Source organism: Panthera tigris, chromosome F3 (assembly GCF_018350195.1).
Source record: "Panthera tigris isolate Pti1 chromosome F3, P.tigris_Pti1_mat1.1, whole genome shotgun sequence".
Lineage (NCBI taxonomy): Eukaryota > Metazoa > Chordata > Mammalia > Carnivora > Felidae > Panthera > Panthera tigris.
Window position 1 is genome coordinate 15,021,237 of NC_056678.1, and position 26,680 is coordinate 15,047,916.

At 43.5% G+C, this 26,680-nt stretch overlaps 1 protein-coding gene and 1 non-coding gene across 7 annotated transcripts in view; both read left to right on the forward strand.

The window, feature by feature from the left end:
* CF3H1orf105 (chromosome F3 C1orf105 homolog) overlaps positions 1 to 26,680 on the forward strand; it is a 56,104-nt gene that overhangs the window by 18,463 nt on the left and 10,961 nt on the right. For 3 of the 6 annotated variants that reach the window (XM_042975656.1, XM_042975652.1, XM_042975653.1), the window contains 3 exons: positions 6,779 to 6,853; positions 12,999 to 13,066; positions 15,953 to 16,020. In XM_042975656.1, the coding sequence (XP_042831590.1) occupies positions 6,779 to 6,853; positions 12,999 to 13,066; positions 15,953 to 16,020 (211 nt within the window). Of the gene's footprint in view, positions 1 to 6,778; positions 6,854 to 12,998; positions 13,067 to 15,952; positions 16,021 to 16,989; positions 17,661 to 17,687; positions 19,030 to 19,237; positions 19,610 to 26,680 lie in introns of those variants that run through there. The other 3 variants (XM_042975655.1, XM_042975657.1, XM_042975654.1) reach the window with 3 other exon arrangements.
* On the forward strand, positions 23,860 to 23,966 carry LOC122236035. The gene has a single exon (XR_006214244.1). It is a non-coding gene; the product is annotated as a U6 spliceosomal RNA (small nuclear RNA).

Below are 26,680 nucleotides of genomic sequence, written 5' to 3' on the forward strand. Positions count from 1 at the left end.
ATCACCGCCCTGGATCCCTCATGTGTCCCACCTACAACAACCTACACCCGTGAACTTTCATATTGTCCTCATGTCCCCTCCACCTCACAGAAATCAACTATGACCGGCTGCCAGGCGACACTCCTATATGCCACCGCCCAGAGGGTTCCTATCTTAAAGATGCGGGTGAAGTCCGCGGCGCCCTGAGACCCAGGGAGAGAGCTCCCCTGGCGTCCCAACAGTTTCTCAGCTGAAAAGTACACGTACCCACGGGGCGGCTGCTAGCGTGCCAGGGCGGGATTCCTGAGCACTTGGCACAGTGCCCCACTCGTGGTGACGCCCACCGTGGTGACAGCTCCGCTCTGCGAGCCACCATTGGGTCGGCCCTCGTGTCAAGAGGTAGACAGCCGCTTACGGAGCCCTTCTGTGGTTGAGCGCAGATAGGGAGAGGAGTGAATCAGATACGGCCTCCGCGAACGGTGCGTGGACCGCACAGGTGCACGGCCGCCAGCAGAGGCGGGCAAAGTCCCCGAGAGGCGAGGCGGTGGGAGGGAAAGGAGGGGTGAGCCGACAGCGCCAGGGAGTGGTTCCAGAGGAAGTGGCGTCCGCATGCGATCTGGAAGGTACTTCCACAGTGGAGGGAAGCGCCCGGGGAGCAAAGACGCGGGGCCTGAGCGTGCAGGAAGGGCTTGTAAACGTCAAGGAATCAGGCCGCAGCGGCGGGCTTGCAGGGAAGGGAACCAAGCAGACGGGTGGGTCCAGCGGGAGGGCAGCGGGGCCCAGGGCGAGGAACAGCGAGGAGACGTTGCAGGTTTTCGGCGCGTGACCGACAGGGACAGGGCTGTGCTTGAGAGTCACGGCACTAATCCCCCAATACGCTGGACAGGCATGTAGGTACGAGTGACCCCATGACATGCGCCGGGGGTTCTGAGCGGGGACAGGATCCACCTGACAATTGCTGCAGAACCGGCAAAAAGCCTTTCAGTCACTGTCTCTTTGGACCTCTGATGTAGACAGCCTTTCTCCGGCCACCGAGCGCCTCCTCATCCCTCGTTTGCTCTGAGCCTCTTCCGAGGCTTTAAGACTCTAAGCCCCAGACCCGCTGGCCGGGAAAGGCGGGAGAGGAAGGCGTTGATAACGACCGGGGCAGGTGGGAGGCCAATCTTCCGCAGGGCTTAGAATTCGTGCCTGCAGTACTCAGAAGTGGCCACTAGGAGGCAGGCAAGAGCAGGCTGAGCCAAGAAGGCCGGTCTCAGGCAGCCCTGGGGGATCACAAATCCATCACTCCTGCGGTGAAAGCAAAACGCCCCCGCTGCTCCCGCTCTCCTCCTGTGTCTGCGTGTGAAACACAGTTGCCAGTTGCCCCTACAGATTAGAAAGGCAAGTAGGTGTAGGGAAGACAAATTGGACCTTTTGCCGTCTTAGGGGTTTTGGCTGCGCCTGAGAGTTAAGTTGATAGGAGAAAAACATATAAATCTATTTAATATACGTTTTACGTGAAACAGGAGACCTCACAAGGAAATGAAGACCCAAAGAAGTGGCAAAACCTGAATGTCTTGTGCTGTGTTGAACAGAGAGAGCCAAACGCGGGAAAGTACCTAAAATAGACGGGGAGGCTAAAGGAAGATAAAAATTATTTCAACGAGGTCTGTGTGCACAGGATTGTACAGAGTTGGCCACCACCACGGGGGGGGGGGGGGGAGGGGCCAGCACGTGTCCCCTGTGAGGTGAACCTGGGCTCAGCCCGCAGCTGCTCCTTTCTGGAAAGAAAGTATCTGGTGGGAGTGGAATGCCCTGTGGACACTCTATGGCTTCTTTTATCCTCTAAATCAGGGACCCGCCAGGAGGCTGCGGTGGCCTTACAGCCAGCTAGGGGCCCTGGCCTCTGGGCACAGGTGCAAAGGTCCTGCCAACTGGCTCCCTTCCTCTTCCAGTCACAGGTCAAAGGGCAGAACCCTGAACATCCACACTCCAAGTGGCCCTCCTGCCCTGCCCAGGGGCAGTCCTGGAGCAGATGCCGTGGTCTGTGTGTCTGGAGCAGTTCTCACTAAAGAGAGACAGAAAGGAAACAGAGGCTCAGAGAGTGAAAGACCCGGGAAGAGGAAGACAAACAGCAAAACAGAAACAGAGGTAGGGAGGGGGACAAAATACCAGAAAAAGGAACCACAAGAGGAGAGGCAGAGCTAATAAAGAAGAAAAGTAGAAAATGAACACAAAGAAAGCAGCCTCCACACGGCCCCATGTAAACATCCTCCTTGGAGCGGGGTCTTTACAAGGCACGACTTTCACCTGCCATTTGCAGGCATCCACTCGTGACTTCTCCAGGTGCCGTGGGCAGCCAAGGGTATTCCAGTAGCTGGACAACTGAGGCCGAGAGGTCCTTGCTCAGAGCTCCCTGCAAGGCAGAGCAGACGGATCGGGCCATCTGGGGACTCCAGCTGGGGTCCCCCTGGGACCCCTTGGCCTACTTGCTGGGCTGGGTGTCACCGAGCTCAAGTTCTTGGTTACCAATGGAGCAGAAAATGCCACCCCAGTCTCTCCGTGCCTGCCCCCCACTCCCTGTCTCCTCTCTTTGATCTGGGTTTGCTGTTCTAGCCTAATGAGTCCGAGTCCAGACAAGAGCAGTACCTCTTTTGCTTTTAGCGGACCTGTGACAAAAAGCCCCCGTTAAAGACACTGTAGCAGCAGAGACTCAGCTGGGAGAATGTATAGGAGGGCAACTTACGGTTTTCTTACCACCAAGGACTCGTTTGAGTGTTTCTTTCTCACTGAATCTTAAATTTTGAAAGCTTGTGATCACCACAGAAACTACTTTGCATACTCCTAGGTCCTTTTCCTCTTTATATTGATCAAGCACATGTAACAACAAAAAATGATTTTAAAAATGACACCACTGACCTGAAATAAAACCCAAAATTAGTAAGTCTGGACAGTAGGTGCACAGTTGTTGACAATGTTTCATGTATGTTTGAAATGTTTCCTAGTCAACCATATGAGTGTTTTAAAAACCATATTCAGCTTTATTTTGGGGGCGCCTGGGTGGCTCAGTCAGTTGAGCGTCCAACTTCGGCTCAGGTCATGATCTCGCAGTCTGTGAGTTCAAGCCCCGTGTCGGGCTCTGTGCTGACAGCTCAGAGCCTGGAGCCTGCTTCGGATTCTTTGTCTCCCTCTCTCTCTGACCCTCTCCCGCTCATGCTCTGTCTCTCTCTCTGTCAAAAATAAACAAACATTTAAAAAAATTTTTAAAAACCATATTCAGCTTTATTCTCTAATTGAGATGGCTGTTATTATCAGATAGCAGGAAAATGTGTAATTATCATAGGTTTTTTTTTAATATTGAAAATACCTCTCTGATCACCACCTTTTTCAAAGAGATGTAGGAATCATTATGCCTTCATATGGGTCCTAAGAGTCCACTTTGTCCCTGAGGAAAGATGGTCTTCATTTGACCCTTTATCTAAGGAAATTCTGACTTACTGAAACTAAATACATGGGCTGACAAGTCTCTTAACCCTTCTGGACCACAATTTCCTCACTGCATCCATTGAAAGAGTTGAACTAGAGGTGACCAATGAGGTGTCTCTCATTTAAGGCAAGAGCAGAAAGGAGAAAAGGAACAGAGGTGTCAAAAGGCAGGAAGGTTGGAGGCAAATTTGTCAGTGCTCCTCAGACATGCTTCTGATAGCTGTTTCTAAAATGACCATCGGGTGCTTACATTTTTGGTTTTTGTTATGTGGAGAGGTGTGTGTGTGTGTGTGTGTGTGTGTGTGTGTGTGTGTGTGACACACACAGAGAGAGGGAGAGAGAGAGAGAGGTGGAGAGAGGGAGAGGAAGGGAAACATACTTTTCTGTTTTTTTATCAAAGATTCAAGGAGGCCAAGGACTTGGGGGATGAGCCAGAGCTTAGGAAACTCACCAGATATTAACCTCCAATATCAGGATGTGTCCGGTTGTGAAATGGGAAGCGGGGCTTCTGGGCCCCAGCCCAAGGGTGCTTCATTCCTCAGCCGGGCTACAGAAGGTTTCTCTCACTTTCTCATCACAGCTTCCATCTGCTATCCTGGGGCAGCTGCCTGGAAAATGAGAACCCCATTAACATTTCAGAGCTGCTTTTCTTGGTGGCTCTGACTCCACAGATGACATAACCAGGGGCTTGTGCTCCGAACCACCAGACAATTCACTCTCCAGTCCTGCTACTGCTGCTGAGCTGGCCTTAAGGAGACCAAGAGTGAGAAGCAGATGCTACAGAAGTTTCCAGGGCTAGGAAGGAAAGCACGGCAGGAAGGAGGAAGCTGGGGCCTACAGGGCATGGAATCCCAAATTGTTTGCATCGACTTCCTTGTACACACATGTGTGTATGTATAGGTGATACTTTAAAACGCTTACAGTGATTCATCCATTCAGCCATCCTGTGTTGAATGCCTACTGTGTGCCAGATTCTGTGATGGGCTCTAGGGATGCAAAGATCTTTGACACATGTTTTTGCTTTTCAAGAACTCTCAGTCTGGTGGAGGAAATAAGCCTATTTAAAAAAAGAAGAAGCAGCAGAAAGAAAGAAAGAAAGAAAGAAAGAAAGAAAGAAAGACTAACAGCACAAAATGCAACAAAAAGCAAATATGCACCCAACTCGGAGTGCATGGGTGGCTCAGTCAGTTGAGTGTCCAACTCTTAATTTCGGCTCAGGTCATGATCTTACGGTTTGTGAGATCAAGTCCCACGTCAGGCTCTGCACTGACAGTATGGAGCCTTCTTGGGATTCTCTCTCTCAAAATAAATTTAAAAACATTAAAAAAAAAAAGCTATATCAAGTCTGTGATGGAATCAGAAAGGCAGGCACCCAACTCAGATTAGGGTATGCAAAATGGTAAGAGGGTCAGGAGAAAGACTTTCTGAGAAAGTAACACCGAAGCTATGTCTTAATGGATGAGGAGCTAACAAGGCTGGGCAGGACAATATATAAACCATTTTGTCTTCAGATTCTAGGGGATGGCAGTCATCATGGTTATGGAACTCTGCAGTCACATCTGCAGTCGTCATTAACCTGGCAAGACCCTGCTATGCACCTTTGAGATCTCTCAAATATGTTTGTTGCTTGATTTGCGATGAACTCTAATGTAGAAGCCAGAAGTCTGGAAAAGGGGAAGGAATGTCCTGTGGGAAAGACAAGAGTCTGCTTATAACGCCACCAAAAACAAACCTGCCCAAGGATTCTCCCTTTCCCATGCCCACCTGTGCATACTTCCCTAACCCTTTAAGTGCAAATGCCACTTCTTGAAGCCTTTCCCCATTCCTGCTGTGGGACATGGTCTCTCTTTTCTGAAGGCCCAGGAGTATCATCACTGCTTCTGTGATATCTAGTGCGTCCAACCTTGGATCACAGCTTCAGAGATGCATCTTAGTCTCAGAGCTCACAGATGGGAGGGAGGGAAGGAGGAGCCCCCAGAGGTACCACCCCCAGGGTCTCAGGGAAGATCTGGCAGAAGGTGGAATCTGCCAGAAGCCCAGAAGTCTCTGTGTCTCTGGCCTCTCTCACTCCCCACTCCCCATACCAGACAACAGTCCACTCTCAGCTAGCCTCAGTTCTCCGAACCAATCTGATGGGTCCTTCTTCCCTGCTGTTGTGGCGTTTCCTGGGTTGGAATGCCCTCCCCACACCTTGTTCACCCACCAACACCTACCCCAGAATTGCCTGCTCCTTTAGCCCGTCTCAGCCATTCCCTCTATGCCCCACCCCACCCCCATCCAGGTGAGCTCTATGGCTTTTTTCAGTTTCACGGTGGCCTCAACATATTTGTCACCACACCCTCCACACCGTGTGCTTCCTCGAACACAGTCTGCCAAGTGGTAAGCCCCTTGAGGTCAGAAGCTGTGTGTTATTTGCTTCAGGGACCCCGGTACCTAATGAATGGACAAATGAATGAATTTGTATTTTTCCCTGGCCTTCCTTAGGGCCAGAAAATGTCTTATTCATCTTTGTGGCCCCAGCCCAGCACCCTCCACAGGGTGGCCTCACAATAAATGCCTGTTGTTGAATGAATGAGTCGAGTTGTTCACACTCATGCTTTAACATACCAACCCACAACATTGTAATACTCAGTTGATTCTTTTTAAATGGCCTATAAAAATGAAATGTATTTTAAATATTTGTCAAAAGAATCCAACTTTGTACCTAGTTTTCAGTCCTCAAACCTTCAGTAATAATGCCTTGTCCAAACGCTTTATGTCTCTCAGAGGACGAAGCCACTTGTGGACCAGTCCACTGAGGGTCTTAGGAGCGCACCCCAGGTACCCCCCTATGCTGCATAGGTGTATTCCTCCTCTTCCCATTTCCTATCCCTCCCGGCAGCAGGAAGGGGTCAGGGCACGGTGTACACACACGTACTAACAGGTCAACAGACAATCAAATGACAGGAAAGGGTGTTAATTCATAGTCATTTTCTGTTTGTCCCTGTGACCCCTCTCCCCCATATTATACACGTTCTATGAACCTGCCTCGTGACTCTGAGGTCAGTGTGAGTGAAAAAGGGTAAGCTGTGCCTGTACTACTGTATGCAGGGGTCCTGAGGTCACTGACTAGTCTGTGGCTCATCCCCCTGCCTCAACTCTTTCTGAACCTACCAGCTGCAGCCAAGCCTGGACTCTGTGTCCACCCGGGATGGGGCTGAGACCAGAGGCTCCCTCTCTGTTTTATGGAAGGAATAACTATTACCTCTCTTACTCCTCCACCCCTTTCCCCTTCTTTGCTGCCCCAGGTACCCCCACCATTTCCTTACCTCTCTCTGTTTCTCTCTCTCCTCAGGCCGGGAGGGACAAGAGTAACCCCATGCTGATCAGAAGCAAGCAGCTATGCTCCACATGTCAAGAAATAAAAATGGTAGGTCAGTGGGATGACAGAAGGAGCTGGGGCATCCCAGGGCACAGCAATACCCCTTCCCCACCAGAGCCCAGTGATGCGAGACCATGCTTTCTGCAGGGAAGGGCTTGATAAGGGCTGCAAATAAGTACCTGTTGGCCCTGGGGGCACTATTACCTGACACGATATGATAAACCCTCCCCATTTTCAACAAACCAAAAGATAAATTAAGGCAGATGAGTCAGAGGGAAAGAGATGAGATGAGTCACTTTACTTTGAGATCCTAAGGTAACCTCATACCTATAGTGGTTCAGGAGATTATGGAACTTCTCCCCCCTCAAATTTCCCCAACACAACACAACATAACACAACACAACACACACACATACACAATCTGCCTCTACCATTACAGTCATGAAACAAGCAGCTTAATCTTTGGGTCTATCAGTTCAACCAGCACCTCAGCATAAAGGCTAAGGAGAGATTCTATAGTACTTTCTAGCTAGTGGGAGGTGTCTGTAACTGGGGATGCAGAATGGTGGGGAATGAAGGAGTATTAAGAAAAGAAAGAGGAGGGGCACCTGGGTGGCTCAGTCCATTAAGCATCTGACTCTTGATTTCGGCTCAGGTCATGATCTCATGGTGCGTGAGTTCCAGGCCTGAGTCAGGCTACTCGCTGACAGTGCGGATCCTGCTTGGGATTCTCCCTCTCCCTCTCTCTCTGCCCCTCCCCCCCCAACAAAAATAAACTTAAAAAATCTTTTTAATTAAAAAGAAAAGAAAGAGGACAGCAAGGGGAAATGGAGGACACAAGGACAAAGCCCTACCATCTGTCAGAGCTGCCGCAGAAAGAGGCCTGTGTCCGCACCGTGTCCGCACGGATGCCATACAGGTCAGAGTTAGGACTTGGGTCGGTTTAAGGGTTACGGTTAGGGCCAGTCCGGCTTGGGTCAAAGGTTAATTTCACTAAATGGTTAGGTTTAGGGTAGGAGTTGAGCAGGGTCTCTACCATTCTGATATCCGATGATTCTCCTTTGACTCTGGGCTGATGTGCAACAAGAGGAAGGGCCAGGAGTGGAAGACAAACAGGTGACAGGCTCCTTCGACATGTTAATGGCGAAAGTGCTTTGACTACTGGGATATGAAAGAGACCTGCAGTTTTGTGAAATTTTTGTGTGGGATTCGGAAATGTAACTGAGCTACCAACAGAAGTGTATCTGAATGTTACAATCTGTGTTCATGTTCTACTTCATGAGGATCACAGTGTTCAATGTTAGCACCACCAGAATCTGGGAGACTGGGATTGGGACTTCTCCTGGTCTTATTCCTGGAATCACTGTGTCCACATTTAGAATGCACTGACCCTGGGGCCCCAGCCGGCTTGGCCAGCTGGCTCACTTGGGACTTCGGCACTGTTCTCTTTCTCAAGACCTCTTTGACCTTTGCCCTTGCCCGGACCTGACTGGAGTAGAACCACACGCTGTGGTTTTACCATTTGCTGCAGATCCCCAAAAGAAGGACCTCAAACACGAAAGTCAGAACCAGTGCACGCACATCTGGTAGGAAACTATAGAAAGTTAGAAAATGAGCATGAAATATCCCTGCTTCACTATGTGCAATAGAGCCTCAAGCTCCTCCTGGGGTTGGGGGTACTGCACAGCTGCTGGAGTCACTGAGACCCCCACCCTCCTTTCTCAGGAGGGGGTTGGACATAGATGCTGGGGTAGATAGAGAAAGAGTCCTAGAAATAGAAGCAACTTCCTTGACCTGATAAAGTGCATCTCTGGAACACCCACAGCTAACGTCATACTCCATGAAGAAAGACTGGGTAGTTTCCCCTTAGATCAGGAACAAGACCAGGATGTCCGCTCTTGCTACTTCTGTTTAACGTGTATTGCATGTTCCAGTTAAGGCAGTTAAGACAAGAAAAAAAATAAATAAATAAAGGGCAACCAGACTAGAAAGGAAGACATAAAACTATATTTGCAAATGACATAATTTTATATACATAAAGTCCTAAGGGACCCACAAAAAACAATTAAAACTAATACATGAGTATAGCAGAGTTACAGGATGTAAGATAGTATACAAAAATCAATTCTATTTCTATATATTAGCAATGAACAATTCAAAAATGAAATTAAGAAAACAATTCCATTTACAATAGCATCACAAAATTAAAATACTTAGGAATAGATTTAACAAAATAAATGCAAGACTTGTACATCAGAAGCTATAAAATATCATATAAAGAAATTTTAAAAGACCTAAACAAATGGAAAAAAAAACCATAATTACAGATTGGAATGCTTGGCATTGTTAAGCTGGCAATACTCCCAAATTGGTCTACACGTTCAGTACAATCGTTCTCAAAATCTCATATGAGTTTTTTGAAGAAACCGACAAGCAGATCTTAAAATTCATATGGAAATGCAATAGATGCAGTATAATTAAGACAATCTTGAAAAAGAAGAACAAAGTTACAGGACTCACACTTCCTGATTTCAAAACTTACTATAAAGCTACAGTAATCAGGACTTTGTGGTACTGGCCTAAGGATAAACATATAGATCATGGGGACAGAATTGAGAGTCCAGAAATAGAACCTTACATTTTTGAACAGTTAAAAAAATTAACAGGAGAAAATCAAATTTAATTACATACATCCGGGGTCTCCAGAAGAATTAGAATAAGAGGTCCCAAACAGCTAATTTTTAACAAAGGTGTCAAGACAATTTAATATAAACGTAATTTACATTTACATAAATTAATGTAAATGGTACCTAGACAACTCTATATTCACATGCACAACAGTGAAGCTGTGCCCTTCCTCACATCATATACAAAAAATAACTACAAAGGGATCAAAGACCTAATTGTAAGTGCTGGAACATAAACCTTCTAGAGGAAAACGGGTAAATCTTCATGACCTTGAATAAGGCAATGGTTTCTTAGATATGTTACCAAAAGCACAAATAACAACAAAAATACATAAATTCAACTTCATCAAGCTTAAAAACTTTTTTGCTGCAAAGAACACCATGAAGGACATGAAAACACAATGCACAGAATGGGAAAAAAAATGAATCCAAAATATACCCCAAAAAACCCTATTTACAACTCAACAATAAAAAACAAACATCCCGATTTCAAATTGGACAAGAAATTTCAAAAAACATTTCTCCAAAGAAGATATATAAATGGCCAATGAACACATGAAAAGATCCATAACATCATTAGCCTTTAGGAAAATGCAATCAAAACCATAATGAGATATTATTTTCTATCCACAAGAACAGCTGTAATTTAAAAAAGTGGACAACAACAAGTGTTGACAAGGATATGGAGAAACTGGGACCCCCACACATGGCAGGAATGTAAAAGAATGCAGCTGCTTTAGGAAACAGTTTGGCAATTCCTCAAACTGTAGAGTCACCGTATGACCCACCAATTCCATCCTAGATATATACACAAGAGAACTGACAACATATGTCCATACACAAACTTGTACAAGGATGTTCATAGCAGCGTTATTCATAATAGCCAAAAAATGAAAATACCTCAATGGTCTATCAACTGATAAATGCTTAAACAAAATGTGATTCAATCCATACAATGGAATATTATTCAGCCATGAAAAGAAAGTACTTCTATATGCTACAACCTGGATAAAGCTTGAAAACATTTCGTTATGTACAAGAAACCACGCAGTAAAGGCCACGTGTTATATTAATTTCATTATATGAAATGTCCAGCATTGGCAAATCTATAGAAATAGAAAACGGGTAATGGTTGCCAAGGACTTGAAGAATGAGTGCTAATGAGGACAGAGTTTCTGGGCTGATGAAAATCTTCTGGAAGTAGATAGTGGCAATGGTTGTCCGACTTTGTGACACTACTAAAAACTACTGAGTTGTACGCTGAGATGGTGAATCTTATGGTGTCTGGATTTACAAAAAGATTAGCACTAGAAAAATATTTAAAAAAATAAAAGCATAAAGTGGATGAATACCGAAAACAGAAAAATCCTAAACAGGACCTGGCATGTATAAACTACTAATATACCTGCATGAGTACCCCACACCAGGAGCTCAACTATTTAGTGTGGAAGTAATGCCTACTGAAAGTTATGGTTGTGAGTCACCAGGGGTATCCGCCTAACTTTTATGTAAACTGTCTCTTGCCACTTCTCTGCTCCAAACAGCTGAGCTTCCCCTTAAAACATCTATTTTGTAGTCCTTCTGTTATCTGCGTTGTTCTCTAATACACACTTTCAAGCCCCTTCAGAGTAGGATGTCAAGGTGAACATACTGTAGGAAGTTAGAGGCATTCTCTAACATATGTAAATTAACTGGTTTCAAAAGTCTATGTAATTCAGTTCATTGAAACAAATATGTATTGATTGCTTACCATGGGCCAGGTGCTTAGGCTATGAAGGCAAAATAAGTAAATAAAAGAATAAGACATAAGCCTTGCCTTTAAGGAGCCAACAGATAAACAAATAATGACAATAAAATGATGAATAGAAACAGAAATGGACCCGGTGGGCCGAGCATGGAAAGTGGATATCCAGGAAGTCTTCCAAGAAGACCATGCAGGGTTTTCAAGACTGAATAGGAGTTGACCACATGACGCACTTCTTCTCAGGGACAAAATGGTAGCTTTGTTCTGGGGGAGCCCCTGTAGCCCAGTCATGCATACAGTAGTACTAGCTGGATTTAGGGGCTTTTGAAAAGGGGTCATGCTAATCAGGAGAAGGTAGAGAGTTTCCCCCATATTTCTTTGGAACGGAGCCAACTTCAGAAGAAACTTGGAAAAAAGCAGTGTGTCTCCTTCATTCTCATCCCTTCTATGTATCTAGAAACCTCTTCTCAGGTTCTCACCGAAGTCTTTGCTGCCCTCACCCCTCCCAGATGCTCCTGTTACCAGATCATTCCTTCTTACCCCTCCCCTCACTTTCCCTCAACTAAAGAGTTACAACAATCTGCTTAAATACAGTAGGTGCTTGGCATTTCTATAGATTTAATATTCAGATTTTTCTCTATTTGCAAGCACTTCTGAAGGTCCTTAATTTGCAGTTTTGTTGTGTCATAAGTTTATTTATTTTTTTAGTTTTGAGAGAGAGAACGAACACAAGCAGGGGAGGTGCAGAGAGAGAGGGAGACACAAAACTGAAGCAGGCTCCAGGCTCTGGGCTGTCAGCACAGAGCCAGACATGGGGCTTGAACTCACAGACCTTGAGATCATGACCTGAGCCGAAGGTGGATGCTTAACCACTTTACCACTTAATCGCTTAACTGACTGAGCCACCAGGCACCCTTGCTCTGTCATGAATTTAAATCGCAAGTCACTCAATGAGTAGCCCAGCTGAACATCTGCACTCACATTTTGTTACTGTCTTTTCATTGTCATGGCTACAATACCTTTTGAGAAATAAGGGGGGAATATGATTCTCAGTGAAAGCCTGAGCCCCCAAAGAAAACCAATGTCTAGTGCTAGTAACAAACCTGGAAAAGTTCAAGAAAATAATGTCTTAATCGGGAATACTGTAACCGTATAATTTATTTTAGTCCTATGTGAAGGACACACTTAAAACTTTCCAGTGTGCTTCAAAGGGGGTTCATTCATTCACAAATTTGATCAATAAATACTTCTTAAACAGTCACTGTGTTAGAACCTGGAAGTACAAAAACAGAGACATGGTCTCTGCCCTGGTGAGGCTGAAAGTCTATGAGGGAAACCAGACATCAAGCAAGTAAATACAATAAAAACCTTAGGAATATTCTGATAGAGGAAGCCTAGGGAACAGTGAGAATGGAAGGTAGAGGACTACCTAACAGTGGTCCGGGAGTCAGTGGTGTCTGTGAGGGGCTGTGAGGGGCTGACAGGTGCTCTGAGACCTGAAGGATATTGGAGGTGAGCTCCACGAAGAGAATGGGAGGGTTTACCAATCTTGAGGTTTCTAACCTTAAAATCTGATAACCTGGGAAGAGCATAGACCTTATGAGTTGTGGGTAGGTGATCCCCTCTGGTTCATTCATGTCACAAAAGAATATGTGAATGATTCTAATACTAGATACAACTTGAGTTCGCTAAGGTGGTGGATTATTTATTTAAATTGGAATACAGGTTGGGGCACTGCTCTAAATGAGACTTTCTTCCTCAGGTACAACCAAGAACTTTGATAATCCCTCATAATCTGAAGCTATCCTTTGAGAATTTAATGAGTCATAGGTAAGTCTAAGATTTCAATGTGGACATCATTTTAATTCTTATTACATCAGTTTGGGGACACAGGACAGTGGATTGAGAAACATAGGAAGTAGAATGTTCAGGGAATGCTTAGAGAATAGGCTTCTTGACCGGTTTCATTTCCTGTTTAAACAAGATAGTTAGACCAAAATCGTTGTTTTCATCCTTTTGCTTGAACAACTATTGAAATTATGGTGGAAAGTATAATCTGCCTTTCCACCTCCCCAAGAACAGTACGAGGGGGAGGAAAGAAGATTCCTTTGGTAACTCAGGCAGAACTGAGTACACATTCTCCATGCAGATGACTTCTGTGTTGAGAAGGTATGGGAGATCCCACGTAATCTGTTCTCAGTCCAGGACATCCTCTGCTACTTTTTACTAAAAAAAAAAAAAAAAATTGCTGTCATCAGTTTGTGTGGTGGTCATTTGTTGCTTTCTTAACAAGGTCAAGTACATAAAAAATAAAATCCAGTCAGACTTTTGATGAGTTGGATTTCAGGATGTTTTTTTTTATTCTGTATTCAGCTGTCAGAAAGGGAAGAAAGACTCCGTTTTTACTTCATTAAAAAACTCAAACTGCAAACTCATCCTGGATAAGGCACCAATATAGGTAGACTTCCTTTACAGTCATAGTCAGATTTAATGTGACTAATCAAAAAAGTTATATGTGATCTAATGACAATCTTCAACTTTTTTTCCCCATATAGAGGGAAATAATATGGGAAAACAAATAGTTGTGGGTTTTTTTGGGTTTTTTGTTTGTTTGTTTTTGGTAACCCTATGTTGGACAGCAGTAGATGCTATGATTCCTTTTATGAAATTCACTCCAAGCTGAGATGTGGACTCAGAGGCACGAAGCCCATGTCCTGGGTGCCTGGCCCCAAGAGATATGGTCAGGGAGGAAATGGGTAGTGTATTTGAACTCGACAGGCTCCAGCACTGATAACATTGACCTACACTGACTCCATACTTTTAAAAGGCTCCTATGAGACCATAATAAAAGGAATTCGACTAAATATTATTTATCAACTTTAAATGGAAAACTGAAATATCTAAAGTCTGAGATTTCTGAGCAAAAGTTTCACGCTCCAATGAAAGAATTTTTGAAATTTGTTGCCCCAGTTTATTTATCTTGCAAGTTTGGTATTTTAAATAAAGTCCCAAATTCCAGAATCATTAGTTGATTTTAAACAATTAGCCGATTTATTCTTTTTGAGCTAGACTAAGGGTTGAGCCAACCCTAAAATCATGTCAACACTAACCTGAAGTATTATTAGGTTGGTCATTTTTTTTTTCAATGTATTGAAGGAAAACAGACCACTTCTGTTTGAGATTTAGCTAGTGTGACTATAAAGTAAGATCCTGGTTCTGTCTGTAGCTTATTAAATTGGTCCTCACAGTTTATGAGTCTCAGGTAGAATTGTACTTACTGAAAAAATAGTTTTTAAAAAGTGACTTTAGGGTGCCTGGGTGGCTCAGTTGTTAAGCATCTGACTTTGGCTCAGGCCATGATCTCACAGTTCATGAGTTCAAGTCCCACATGGGATGAGCTTGAGTCCTGCTTTGAGTGAGCCCCGCTTCTCTCACTCTCTCTCTCTCTCTCTCTCTCTCTCTCTCTCATTCTCAAAACAAAAGTGACTTAAATTGTAACCATTGTAAAAATTAAAGGATGTGTGTAAAATGGAAGGAATGAAGGAAAGGAATGAAAGAAAGAAGGAAGAGAGGGAAAAAGAAAGACAGAGAGGAAATATTAGTGGAGGGATATATATTTGTTGAATTATAGTGCAAACAAACCTTAAATTATTCAGTCTGACAAATACCACCTTCTGGTTTGCTCAACATGGGTGATAGAAGGGATTTTTTTTCTTAGTCCCACTGAATCCTCTAATGACAGTTGAGTAAAATAAACTGGCCAGATGGGCCATATTTTTGGTAACAAAGTAAAAATAATCTTGGAAAATCTTTGTAGAAATAGAAACCATGAAATGAGTGTAGAGACTTAGATATCCCATCAAAGTTTACAGATTTGTCAGCCTTTAGAAATTAAGCAATTTAATATAGAAATGGTTTGGGCTCATATGAGTTTTGGTCGAGGGTCACTTCCACAGCCTTAGCTGCCGGGAGAAATAGGATGTGGTGAAGACATTTTCTGTAAAATTGGAGGGTGAAATAGGGGATGAGGATTAAAGAATGCATTTGTTGTGATGAGCACCAGGTGATTAAAATAAGAACTTTAAAAAAAACCTAAAAAAACTGTAAAAATCTGTATAAAATTTTACTTAATCGAAGTTGGATTAACAACAAAGTGTTTCCAAATGGTTTCTGTTTTGCTTTAGTAACACTCAAAAGTAGAGAAATTAGTCAAACAGAATTATATTGATGGGAATAAAAAGGGATTTTTAAAGCAAAAATACATGAAATGAAATGAGATGAGATGGGATGAGATGAGATGAGATGAGATGAGATGAGATGAGATGAGATGAGATGAGATGAGATGAAATACGAAGGTTCTAACCAAAATATTCTGTTTTGCACTTGGAGGGTAGATTACTGATCTGGAAGAGTTGTTATGTTTTTCTGGACACTGGAGGATTCTTGGTTCCTTCTGTTTTTAGACCATACATGTTCTGACAGTGAATAAGATATTTTCTTCAATGAAGTTTTTATCAAAATCCATAAAGCAAGAAGAACCTGAGATGCAGCAGCCTCTGGTCCAGTCATCTCGCACTGCGGCCAAGTGGTCTAAGCGCCAGGTTAACAGGTGCCAGACTCAAGACAGCATCTGTGTTTTAAAATGTGTAAAGGTACATTCCTTTCCACTGAGCTTTGGTCACATAACTAATGTGTTTTCTTGCTTCTTCCGAACAGAATGATGAGTCTTCCTCCACCAAAAGCCAAGACTGAATCCAAACATTCCTGTAATGACATCTCAACAGGTTTGCATTTTTTTTTTTAAATTTTTTTTTTTAACATTTTTTATTTTATTTTTGAGACAGGGAGAGACAGAGCATGAATAGGGGAGGGGCAGAGAGAGAGGGAGACACAGAATTTGAAACAGGCTCCAGGCTCTGAGCTGTCAGCACAGAGCCCGACGCGGGGCTCGAACTCACGGACCGCGAGATCATGACCTGTGCCGAAGTCGGACGCTTAACCGACTGAGCCACCCAGGCGCCCCAGGTTTGCATTTTTAGAGTACTTGTATTGGGGGACATACAACCCCCACAGTAGTAGGATGAAAAGTTTAATCCCTAAAATAGGTTCTAAATTATCTGAACACGTTCCCACTGTCTGCCCCTTTCTCTTTTCACATGCTGCTTATGGCCTTGACATGCTCCCTTCACACCAGCCCACCTGTCCCCTCCCCAGGCTTCACTGGCTTTATCTATGCCATTTTCCTTCCTGGGTCCTCTCCATGCCATACGGCCCTGCCTCATTCTTTCTAAAGAGCCCCGTAATCTACTTGCTGAAGAATCTTCATGGAAATGGGGCACAAAGTAGATCATCCCATCTCAGGCAGTCCTAACAGTACCAGTTAATGTGGGGAAGGAGTTGCATGCCCACAACCCTGGAATGGCCTCGCCGAAGGCCTGAACCTTCCACCCCACAGGCTTCCTAAACCACCTGCCTTCTCCTGGCAGCAGCCCTGCGTTATTCTTATGTCCACTTGCTATTAATAGAAAAAAAAGGATACCATCTAACTCCAGCTTCAGTGTTGACCTGTGTCTCATCTTCTAGAGAAGCCAACACTGGGTTGGTGAAGGTGGGGGTGGGTCATTCCTTGGGGTGGTACAACTCAGGGGTTTAGTGCAGCATAGGCTATCATTTTAGCGACTTTATCCATCGTCTCACATGCTCCCGTATTAACTGAAGCCACCTCCAATTTTTCTTTCATTTGATACACACAGTAAGGCGAATCAGGATCACTTTCTTTGCTTATTCAAATGGAAAAGTCTGAGCTCCATCTTGGGAGGCTTCAGGGGCACTAGAGCCAGAACTGCCTGAGAAGGCATCCAGAGCCGAAATGTGAAGATAGAAGGGGTATCCTGCTGGGATGGTAAAAGGTAAACAGCTGAGGTTTGGAGACATTCATGTGAGTGCAGCCAAAGGCTGCCAAGTCCCAGTGAACCCCTTCTTAGGTAGCCACAAATACCGGCCTTGGTCATGGCTCTCATTTAGCCTCAGGGTCTGAAGAGCCTCGAGCTAAGAGCATCCACCCAAGGAAAGAGCACACTCTGCTGTTCACCGGTTCGCAACCACGTCGTTTTCTTGAAGCCAGAAGAACACTGGGTGACCGACATGTGCGTCCGGTCACAGTGTTCTCTGTTCCAGTCACACACTCGTTCTGAGTTTACCCTGAACCTGGACTTTTTCAGGCCTGCCTCACAAAGGAGTAATACACACACACACACACACACACACACTTACATGCCCTTCCCTCAGCAAGAATGTTTATTTTGTAATTCTATAGGGCAGTGCGATAAGATGCCTTTCATCAATTTATTAATGCTGGGAGTGTATTTCAATTACCGATGTAAGAGCCAGACTTTGTGTACATAACATGAGCACATTATGTTCTTGGACGTATTATGGCTCTTGCCCCTAGAGTCCATCCAAGGGCAGCAGTCTTGGAGGAGGATTTCAGGGAGAGTGCTTACGGAGCTGGCTATGAGCTAAAGCCTGGTGGACCTACTGTGACATCTCTAAGCTTCACTTCGGTTATTCTAACCTTCCCCGAGGTGTTTGTAAAAGCACCAGCCTAGAAGCAACGAGGCCTGGCTTCAGAGCCTCGGCTTGCTGTACAGGACTGGCCAAATTGTTTAAACGGTCTGGGCCTCCGTGTTCCCACCTGTAAAACCAGAGAAGCGTTCTGCCTGCCCACCACCTCGCCCCCGCGCCTGAGAGTCAGACACTCAGTACAAGCAGCCTTCACCTTTGATCAGCCCAGAACAACTGCTGACAGGGCTCTGGCCCCAGCGGTTTGTAAAGCTGAGATGCGTCCCTGCCAAAGCGCTTGCTGCTTGCTGCCGAAGCTGCCGCCCGCCTGTGTGACACCGCCTGTGGAAACGCTCCAAGTGCCAGACGGCTGACTCATCCCCGTGAACGTTCCTGCCGGTCACTGCCTGACTCTTCTCATCGATGACAACCGCGACTTCTAGTATTTTTCTGGAGTCAGCTAACCTTTATGTGTTATCAGTAATTATTGGTAAGAACCAAGTAAACGGAAAGAGCCTATCTCTGGAAGTGATGGGGATTTCTTCTAGATTCACTTACATTGACTCTGGCGTTTCATGACACAGGCTCTTGTTGTCGGTAAACATCGGTAGAGATGCAAACCCCCTGAGTTGGCCGACCACCTGGCCAGTGAGGGGACACTGAGCTAGGATTAAAGAGAGCTGGATTCTGGTCCTCAGTCCATCAGTGCCTGTGACCCTGGACCTCTGTTTCCTCATTCCAGTGACGAGACTGAACCGGATCCTAGGTCTGTGGTCTTGTGACATCTCTTAGCTCTCACTCAGCTGGAGCGAGGAGCTTTCCAGAGAATTCAGGACTCCCAAGTCCCTTACATTCAGTGACTTCCAATAGAAAGATGTTATTTCATGCACTAATTTACTCTCCTTCAAGCAATGTGTCTTTTGGAAAAGTTGAAGATTAACCAACTTTTTTGTAACTAGAATCACGTTTGAAGAAGAGGCCAGGATGATGAGGAATTTAAGGAACGCTAAATTAAATCATTTCATAAAATGAAGGTTCGTTTTGACATGCAAGTACTATTGCAACTTTTTGTAAGATCATGTGAGTCTGTTTGTTTGAAGACAGAACCATATAAGTGTCCCTGAAAAGTCTTCTAAGCATCGAATCCTCTTTTCCCTTTGACTCACATTACCACTGCAGACACATTTTATATTCACTTTGTATTTAATTGGCCACGACTTTTAATACTTGAGTTTTGCTTCTAGGTACTCTTTTCTGACCTCCTTGACAAGATTTGTAGAAGCCTAAAGATGGTTCTCCTAAAAGGAATTCTTATGTGAACTTTGAATCTGTTTTATAAGGTTGAACAAAAGCCTTTGGTGACCTTTAGATACTTTGAATTTCTTTAAAAATAGATTCTAAGAAGCCCTTGCTTTTCCTTCTTCTTGCACCATCCCCCAGAGAGCATTCACTACAGACTGCCCATTCTGGGCCCCAGGACAGCTGTCTTCCACGGACTGTTGGCAGATACCTACAAATCTCTGCGGGAGACACAGCTCTCTTCCTTGCCCGGAAAGGAGCCGGTAGGCAAGACAATGAGGCAATGAGTGGCTGGAGCTCATCCTCTTCCAGACTCACCAAGAGAAAACAAGTTAACCAAGCCTGTTTCTGACGCTAGCGCATTCTCATAAATACCCACCTGTCGCCAAAAAGGTGACTCACTTTTGCCTTCCTGGGAGTTGCTAGAATTCTAGCTCTTGACAATCTTCTTCTCACTTTTCCTAAAGACAAGTGGTCTCATTTACAAGATGATAAAGACTTGCTGATTCAAGTGGAACATTTCAAGAGTCATTAATTTTATTTTTTTAGGATTCATAATTGTGGTGTCATAGACAACACCCTTCTGTTTCTAAGACGTGAATTTCCTGTGAAAATTATTTCAGCTCTTCTTCAGAGCAGACGGCTGGAGATGGCTCTGGGAAGTCCCTCAGGGGGTTAACCTATTATGAATACATAATGAAAGGGAAATGGAGGTCACCTTTCTGTCCTTATCTCTGTCAGTTAACTGGCAGATGACAAGAGGATACTGTGATGCAATGGGGAAAATGGCAAGTGGTTAGTGGTTGCAACCGTCAAGGACAGGAACCGTGCCTTGCCCCGCTCACGTGATGTCATTTAGCGCCCTGTGTGTAATCAGATATTCATCTAATCTTCGCTCCATCGTATCTAAACCATGTGCTTGTATTTTGTCATTTTGTTACTTTGGTTTGAGAATGTACACCTTCAGCTCTGTCTTGGTCCATGTGTCAGCAGTGTGAGGGAGACAGAAGAAAACTCTAGGCTTACAAATATTGTATTTATAGGCACAAGTGGTCCATACCCACCTTCAGGCTCATATATAAAAGGTCCCTTCCCTTCTTTAGGGTGCAATAGCCTTGTAGAATCCCCAAATCCTGGCTAAATGGACGCTGGGCCAACATGCGAGAACCAACCTCTGTGCTGACTGTATTTGAAGAACAGGCTTCAGGAATCTTTAACAAATGGCCTGGTACCTAAATTGACCTCATTTCTTATACACACACACAAACCCCCCCAAAACCAGTAAAACTTGATCGATTGCCCTATGTTTCTGGTAGGCTATGATTCTTGGTTTCAGTTCAGTTAGGGGTCAGTAATTCCGGAAGTAATACGCACTTCCTCTCAGAGCACACATGAATCATGATTCCACTTCAGATCATTGCCAAAGGACAGACAAACCATGGATAAAAATGTTTCTTTCTTCTTTTTTGCTTTGCAAATGAACATATCCAGTAAAAGGATTTGGGGTATCTGTACCCCTGAATTAGGGAGAAATACATGTCCCAAGCACAATTATTTGGAGTTTTTGAGGTAATTTGAATATTATATGCTTAGTCAGATAGACTGCTTCCTAAGTCTCAAGAAGTCCCCATCTGGAGTACAAGGGTGTTTCCAAAATCTCATCAAGAAGAATAACGTTCTGGTGTTTGCCAGTGTTCTAGTGTGGTGACTGAGAACAATAGTCTATATCAGTGGTTCTCAAACTTTTTCATCGTAGGAAACTTTTACACTCTTAAAGACTGAGAGCCCTAAGTACAATCCCTGTTTCATACATGTAATTCTTGTCTCTCTAGAAAAATGTATCACTTAATGAGGATGAGAATGATATCTCATACTAACAGCATATCCCCACAGGAGCCTCCCAGATGCATAGTTGAAAGATATTTACAAGAAAAGTCCATTCCCAGTTGCCAAGCAATATGAGAAAATAGGAGCTTGAGTTCCCTGAATTGGGGGCAGTGGTATTAGGTATTAGGAACTTGTTTCCATTGGAGAAATAACACAGAGAGACATAAATGAAGAGCATGTGGATGGGCCAATATGTAAATAAGCATGAGTTACTGTCCACTATAAATCCCCAGTGATACCAACAATAGTATATGACACATAATATGGTGCTCCATAGCACCAGCCGCCCAGCTCTCTGGACAAGAACAAAGATGCAATTGTATAACTTTGCCGGAAAAGTTGGTCAGAGAAGAAATAGCCATATTTACCCCCACAGATGTTATCTTTCCCTTGCAAAGTCTTTGGCGAGGCATTTCACTTCCTGGCCAGTAAACTGCAGAATAGTGGAGTTAGGCATTTGCTGGTGTTTGCTGTTTCAGGGAATACTTGTTCCTAAATCCCTTGGGATTGGCTTCTACTTGGTCCTGTGTAACAGAAAGCATCTTATGGGTCACATAGCCAAAGAGTCAGGAAACCCTTGCTTCCTAGACTCTCACATTGAGAAAATTAGGTAAAGAGCAAGGCATGCATGCAACAACAAGATTTTGGCTAACATTAGTTGGCTCTGAGGAGTGGGACTGTATGGCTGGAGCACAGAAATTGGCAGAGGGAGGAGATATTTCATAGTATTCCTTTATTCTTTGAATAAATAATTTTATTTTTATTTTTTAAATTTCATTTCTCAGGTTATTTATTTTAAGAGAGAGAAAGCATGAGCAGGGAAGGGTCAGAGAGAGAGAGAGAGTAAGAGAGAAAATCCCAAGCAGGCTCCACACTGTCTAGCCCAACATAGGGCTAGAATTCAAGAACCGTGAGATCACGACCTGAGCTAAAATCAAGAGTCAGACACTTAACTGACTGAGCCACCCAGGCGCCCCTATTCTTTGAATTTTAAACCACATGAATGTTTCACTGACTCAAAAACAAAACAAGATGGAACAAGCAAACAAATAAAAACTTTGAAAAGTGACCAGGGCTATCTAGCTTTGGATAAACTATCAATGTAATTATTTGTCTTCGTGAACATGGACAACACCGTGCTTGCAAACGGCAAACGTTAGGCAAGCATCCAGCGCAAAGATAAATTTTATCTCCAGCCCTTGGAAATTTTGCTATCAAAATGCTAGTACCGGCAAATAGAAACCTTGCTTCAGCTTATGTAGCGTTTCAAACTTCTGAAGAACTTTGTCTTGTTTTTCCTCTCTCTTTGTCTCAAATTTACCATTGTTCTCTTAGCGTAAAAGGAGAGCGATGAACGATGAACGGTGCACACAATGCTCTCCATTTAGCAAAGGCAGTCCTTCCCTGGCATCTTTACAAAAAGTCTTCATTTTAGTGTAACAAGTGTACCTGGTTCTTTTTTATGAAGCTGCCTACACAGGGCTAGTCCGTCTTGCACAAAACCCATGAAATATTTGATGGCGCCACCCATGTTCCTCTTAGTCTTTTTTAAACTTCTGATCCTGAGGTTCTTTGGCCAATATGACACGACCCGGTCAACCTCTCTGGACCCACACAGGGCCACTCAAAACAAGGCTCTCAGAGTGGAATCTCAAACTCCAGATACACCTGGCCCGATGTGCCTGAGGGACTCTCAACCCCCCTCGTTCTGGATTATCTGCTTCCAGAAATGCAGACTGACCTGAAATTCATTTTCCTGGCAGCTGTGTGACTTCATTCTCACAATGACTTGCCACCAACTAACGCTTTTTTGCCCTTTTGGTGAAAATTGCTGTTCTAACAGCTTTTCTCAGGCTGTTCATTTTTTCAAGCCCGTACACACGACCCTACCTTCTTCTTCTTAAGGTTCCTTTAGCCAGATTCCAGCCAGTGACCATCTTGCCAAACCTAGGTTTCAGTGAGTGTTAGTCCTCCCAGTCTTTGTAAGGAACAGGGCCAGGAACCAAGCCCCGTGGAACAATTCTAGAGCCCTCCCTTTGGATCAGAGCTTCCCAAGGGCCTCTTCTTTCATATGTAATTTATTCTGAGGATATTCAAGCAGACAGAGAAATAGAATAATACCACAAAGAACACCTATATATCCTCCACCTAGAGTCTGCAGTGGTCAATATTTTTCCACATTCCCTCTATCTACAAATCGCTTTACTGAACCATTTTAAAATAAAGACATCATGACATTTTACCACTGAATAGTTCAGCATGTAGCTCCAAAGTAAAAGAATTTTTTAAAAAAATTATTTTTTTAATTAAAGAAAATTCTCCTTTAAAGGACAGTTTCTGTTATCACACACAACGAAAAGTGAATAATAATTCCTTATTTTTATCTCCACTCAGTCCATATTCAAGTTCCCCAGTTTGTTCCCAACATGTCTATTATGGCTGGTCTTCTCAAAGCCAAAAAAAATCAGGGAGGACACTTTGCAATTTTGCTTGTTTTAATCTAAGCGAACTGTACCCCAACTTTCTTTTTCATGACATTGACCTGCTGCAAAGGCCAAGATAATTGTTTTATAAAAAAACCAAAACCTCTTTAAATACCACCCCTCTTCACGTTGTTCGTTTCAACTGCTGCTATCAAGTAAAGGCCATTTACTGAGTAATTATTATTTTTTCTTTTTTGTTCATCAAATTTGTATGTAACTACCTATTAGACCTTCTGATAAGTATGAGATAACATCCTTACCATATTGGGTTGATGCAATTGCAGAGATAAACCCAGAATTGTGATATTTTATAACTGTATAATTTTGGTCAAGTTACTTAACTTCTTTGAGTCCTGGTTTCCTGTGCCACATAATGAGGATAAACGTATCCCCGTCTTAGTAAAAGCAGCACATGTGCTAAAATTAGAAGGACAGAGAGAAGATTAGCGTGGTTCCTGCATGAGAATGACATGCAAATTTGTGAAGTGTCCCATATTTTTTAAGCTAAGCTCATATGTACATTTATTGGAAATTGAAAAATGTCCCTGCATAAGAGTTTTCTAATTTCTATTACCACTACAAATGCATGCATGTGCCTATTACTCTCAGCCTCAACAACGACTGTAATAATTTTTATTTTAAAACTAATTTTAGAGATGAAAAATATCTCTGTGTCATTGAAATTTTTAGTTCTCTAATTATGAGACTGAACTTGTTTTCATATGCTTAACAGTCCTCATATATATTTTTTTGTGATTGTTTAGCTTTTAAACCCATTTTCTATCATGACCCATTAGTTTTTAAAGAATAAGATGTTTAATTATTCAGATGGCAAAAAAAAAAAAATCTTATAAGAAATGATACAATTGTGCTCAAGGTTTCCACTTAGAGTCTCTGACCACAGGAGCAAACACGTGTTTTCATTTAACATTTGGAAATCTGATAAACTAACATTTACCAACCTCATACTGGATGCTGATAAAGAGGGTAATCAGATAAGTTTTTACTGTGTTCTCTACTACATGGTCAACACTGTTAGTGAGTTCACATTTTATCTTTACAATAACCCTTCAGAATGGTTAGGGTTATTATCTCCAAATATGAGTGAAGAAATTGGGTCTCACAAAGGCTAAATAACTCACACTTTGGAACTTGAACTTGGTCTTTCTGAGTATGTAGTCGGAAATTGAACTTGGGTCTTTCTGAGCACATATCGGAAGCTCCTTCCTCTATCCTACTCTGCCTCTGATTGTGAACAGTGTCCATCTCTTGGTCAACACAATATCTAAGATTTCCTATCAACCGATCACCTCAACCTTGTTAGAATTATGTTCAAAATAGCAGTTCTCTCCATGGAATCCTCTACCATCTGAGGGATAAAACTGGCTTCAAACCAAACAAAACCCAGCCTCATCGTGTTGGGTTTTCCCAGAGTGGGAAATGACACGTGCTGGCATCAGAGGCCTTTCTTCTTTTAGCCTGTTAGACATTCGAGGTTACTGGATTGTGTCATGTCTGTGGACTGATAGCGCAGAGAGGAGCCAGAGGAGGTAGGTCCTGGTGTGAAGCTTGCCCACCGGGATAGACAAGGCTTCCAAGGTGGGTGGTAGAGGGTAGGAAGGCAGACTAGACCCAAGAGAGTGGCAAAGGCAGTGAACAAGTCTTATACCTGTCAGCCCTAGAGTTTTGGTCAGCAATTGGAGTCCTAACAAAGTGGAGTGCAGCAGTAGAGAGGGAGGCAGAGATGTGTGTGGAGATGGGGAAAGAGATACTTGGAAATGTCAAGAGCAGGAGTTCAGTATCTTGGAAGTCTGGTCATCTGTGGTAAAGCCCAGTCACGAGACGAGATCCAAGGGGCTGCCTGAGGAAGGGGCTGACCAGAGCAAAACTGGGAAACCCAGGAATTCTCAGTGGGGCCATATCATGATCTCTGGGGGTAGGGAGGTGCATTTAGAAGTTGCATTCAGGGCACCTGGATGGCTTAGTCGGTTCAATGTTTGACTTCAGCTCAGTTCATGATCTCACAGTTGGTGAGGTTGAGCCCCACATCAGGCTCTCCACTCTCAGTGCAGAGTCTGCTTTGAATCCTCTGTCTCCCTCTCTCTCTGCCCCTCCCCCCTCTCAAAAATAAACATTGATTTATTTATTTTAATATGAAATTTATTGTCAAATTGGTTTCCATACAACACCCAGTGCTCATCCCAACAGGTGCCCTCCTCAATACCCATCACCCACCCTCCCCTCCCTCCCACCCCCCCATCAACCCTCAGTTTGTTCTCAGTTTTTAAGAGTCTCTCATGGTTTGGCTCCCTCCCTCTCTAACCTTTTTTTTTTCTTCCCCTCCCCATGGACTTCTGTTAAGTTTCTCAGGATCCACATAGGAGTGAAAACATATGGTATCTGTATTTCTCTGTATGGCTTATTTCACTTAGCATAACACTCTCCAGTTCCATCCATGTTGCTACAAAAGGTCATATTTCATTCTTTCTCATTGCCACGTAGTATTCCGCTGTGTATATAAACCACAATTTCTTTATCCATTCATCAGTTGATGGACATTTATTTAGGCCCTTTCCATAATTTGGCTACTGTTGAAAGTAGGCATAAGTGCCCCTATGCATCAACACTCTTGTATCCCTTGGGTAAATTCCTAGCAGTGCTATTGCTGGGTCATAGGGTAGATCTATTTTTAATATTCAAAAATACACATTTAAAAAATTTTTTTTGAAGAAGTTGCATTCAATATTGAAATATTTTGCATATATACACATGCATTTAAAACAAACATAACTACGTTAATAGTAGAAAATAATGAAAGTCAATCTGAATAAAGTCTTTTTAGCTGGTGAGGATGTGCAGAAACTGGACTGTAGCTAAAAACTATTATCTTTTCCATATTAGTGATTATCAGAGGGGCTGTAAAATTTTTATGTTAAAGAGGGCATCAGTTTCAGTATTGAGAAACAGAAGAGAAATAGAAGGTGTCCAGTTCTGGGAGCAGGCCTCTGTGCCCCCTAGGGCCATCAGTTAGCTTAGGGCTTTTCTCCATTTGATTTACTTTAATTCAATAAATATTTGCTGAAAACATACCAAGCAACAGGCATCACGTTGGGTGCTGTAGATACAACAATTAATATAATCATTTTTTGTCCTTGACAAGTTTGTGATCTAACTGGACAGTAGAGGTAGGCTGACAGATAATCACAATGACATG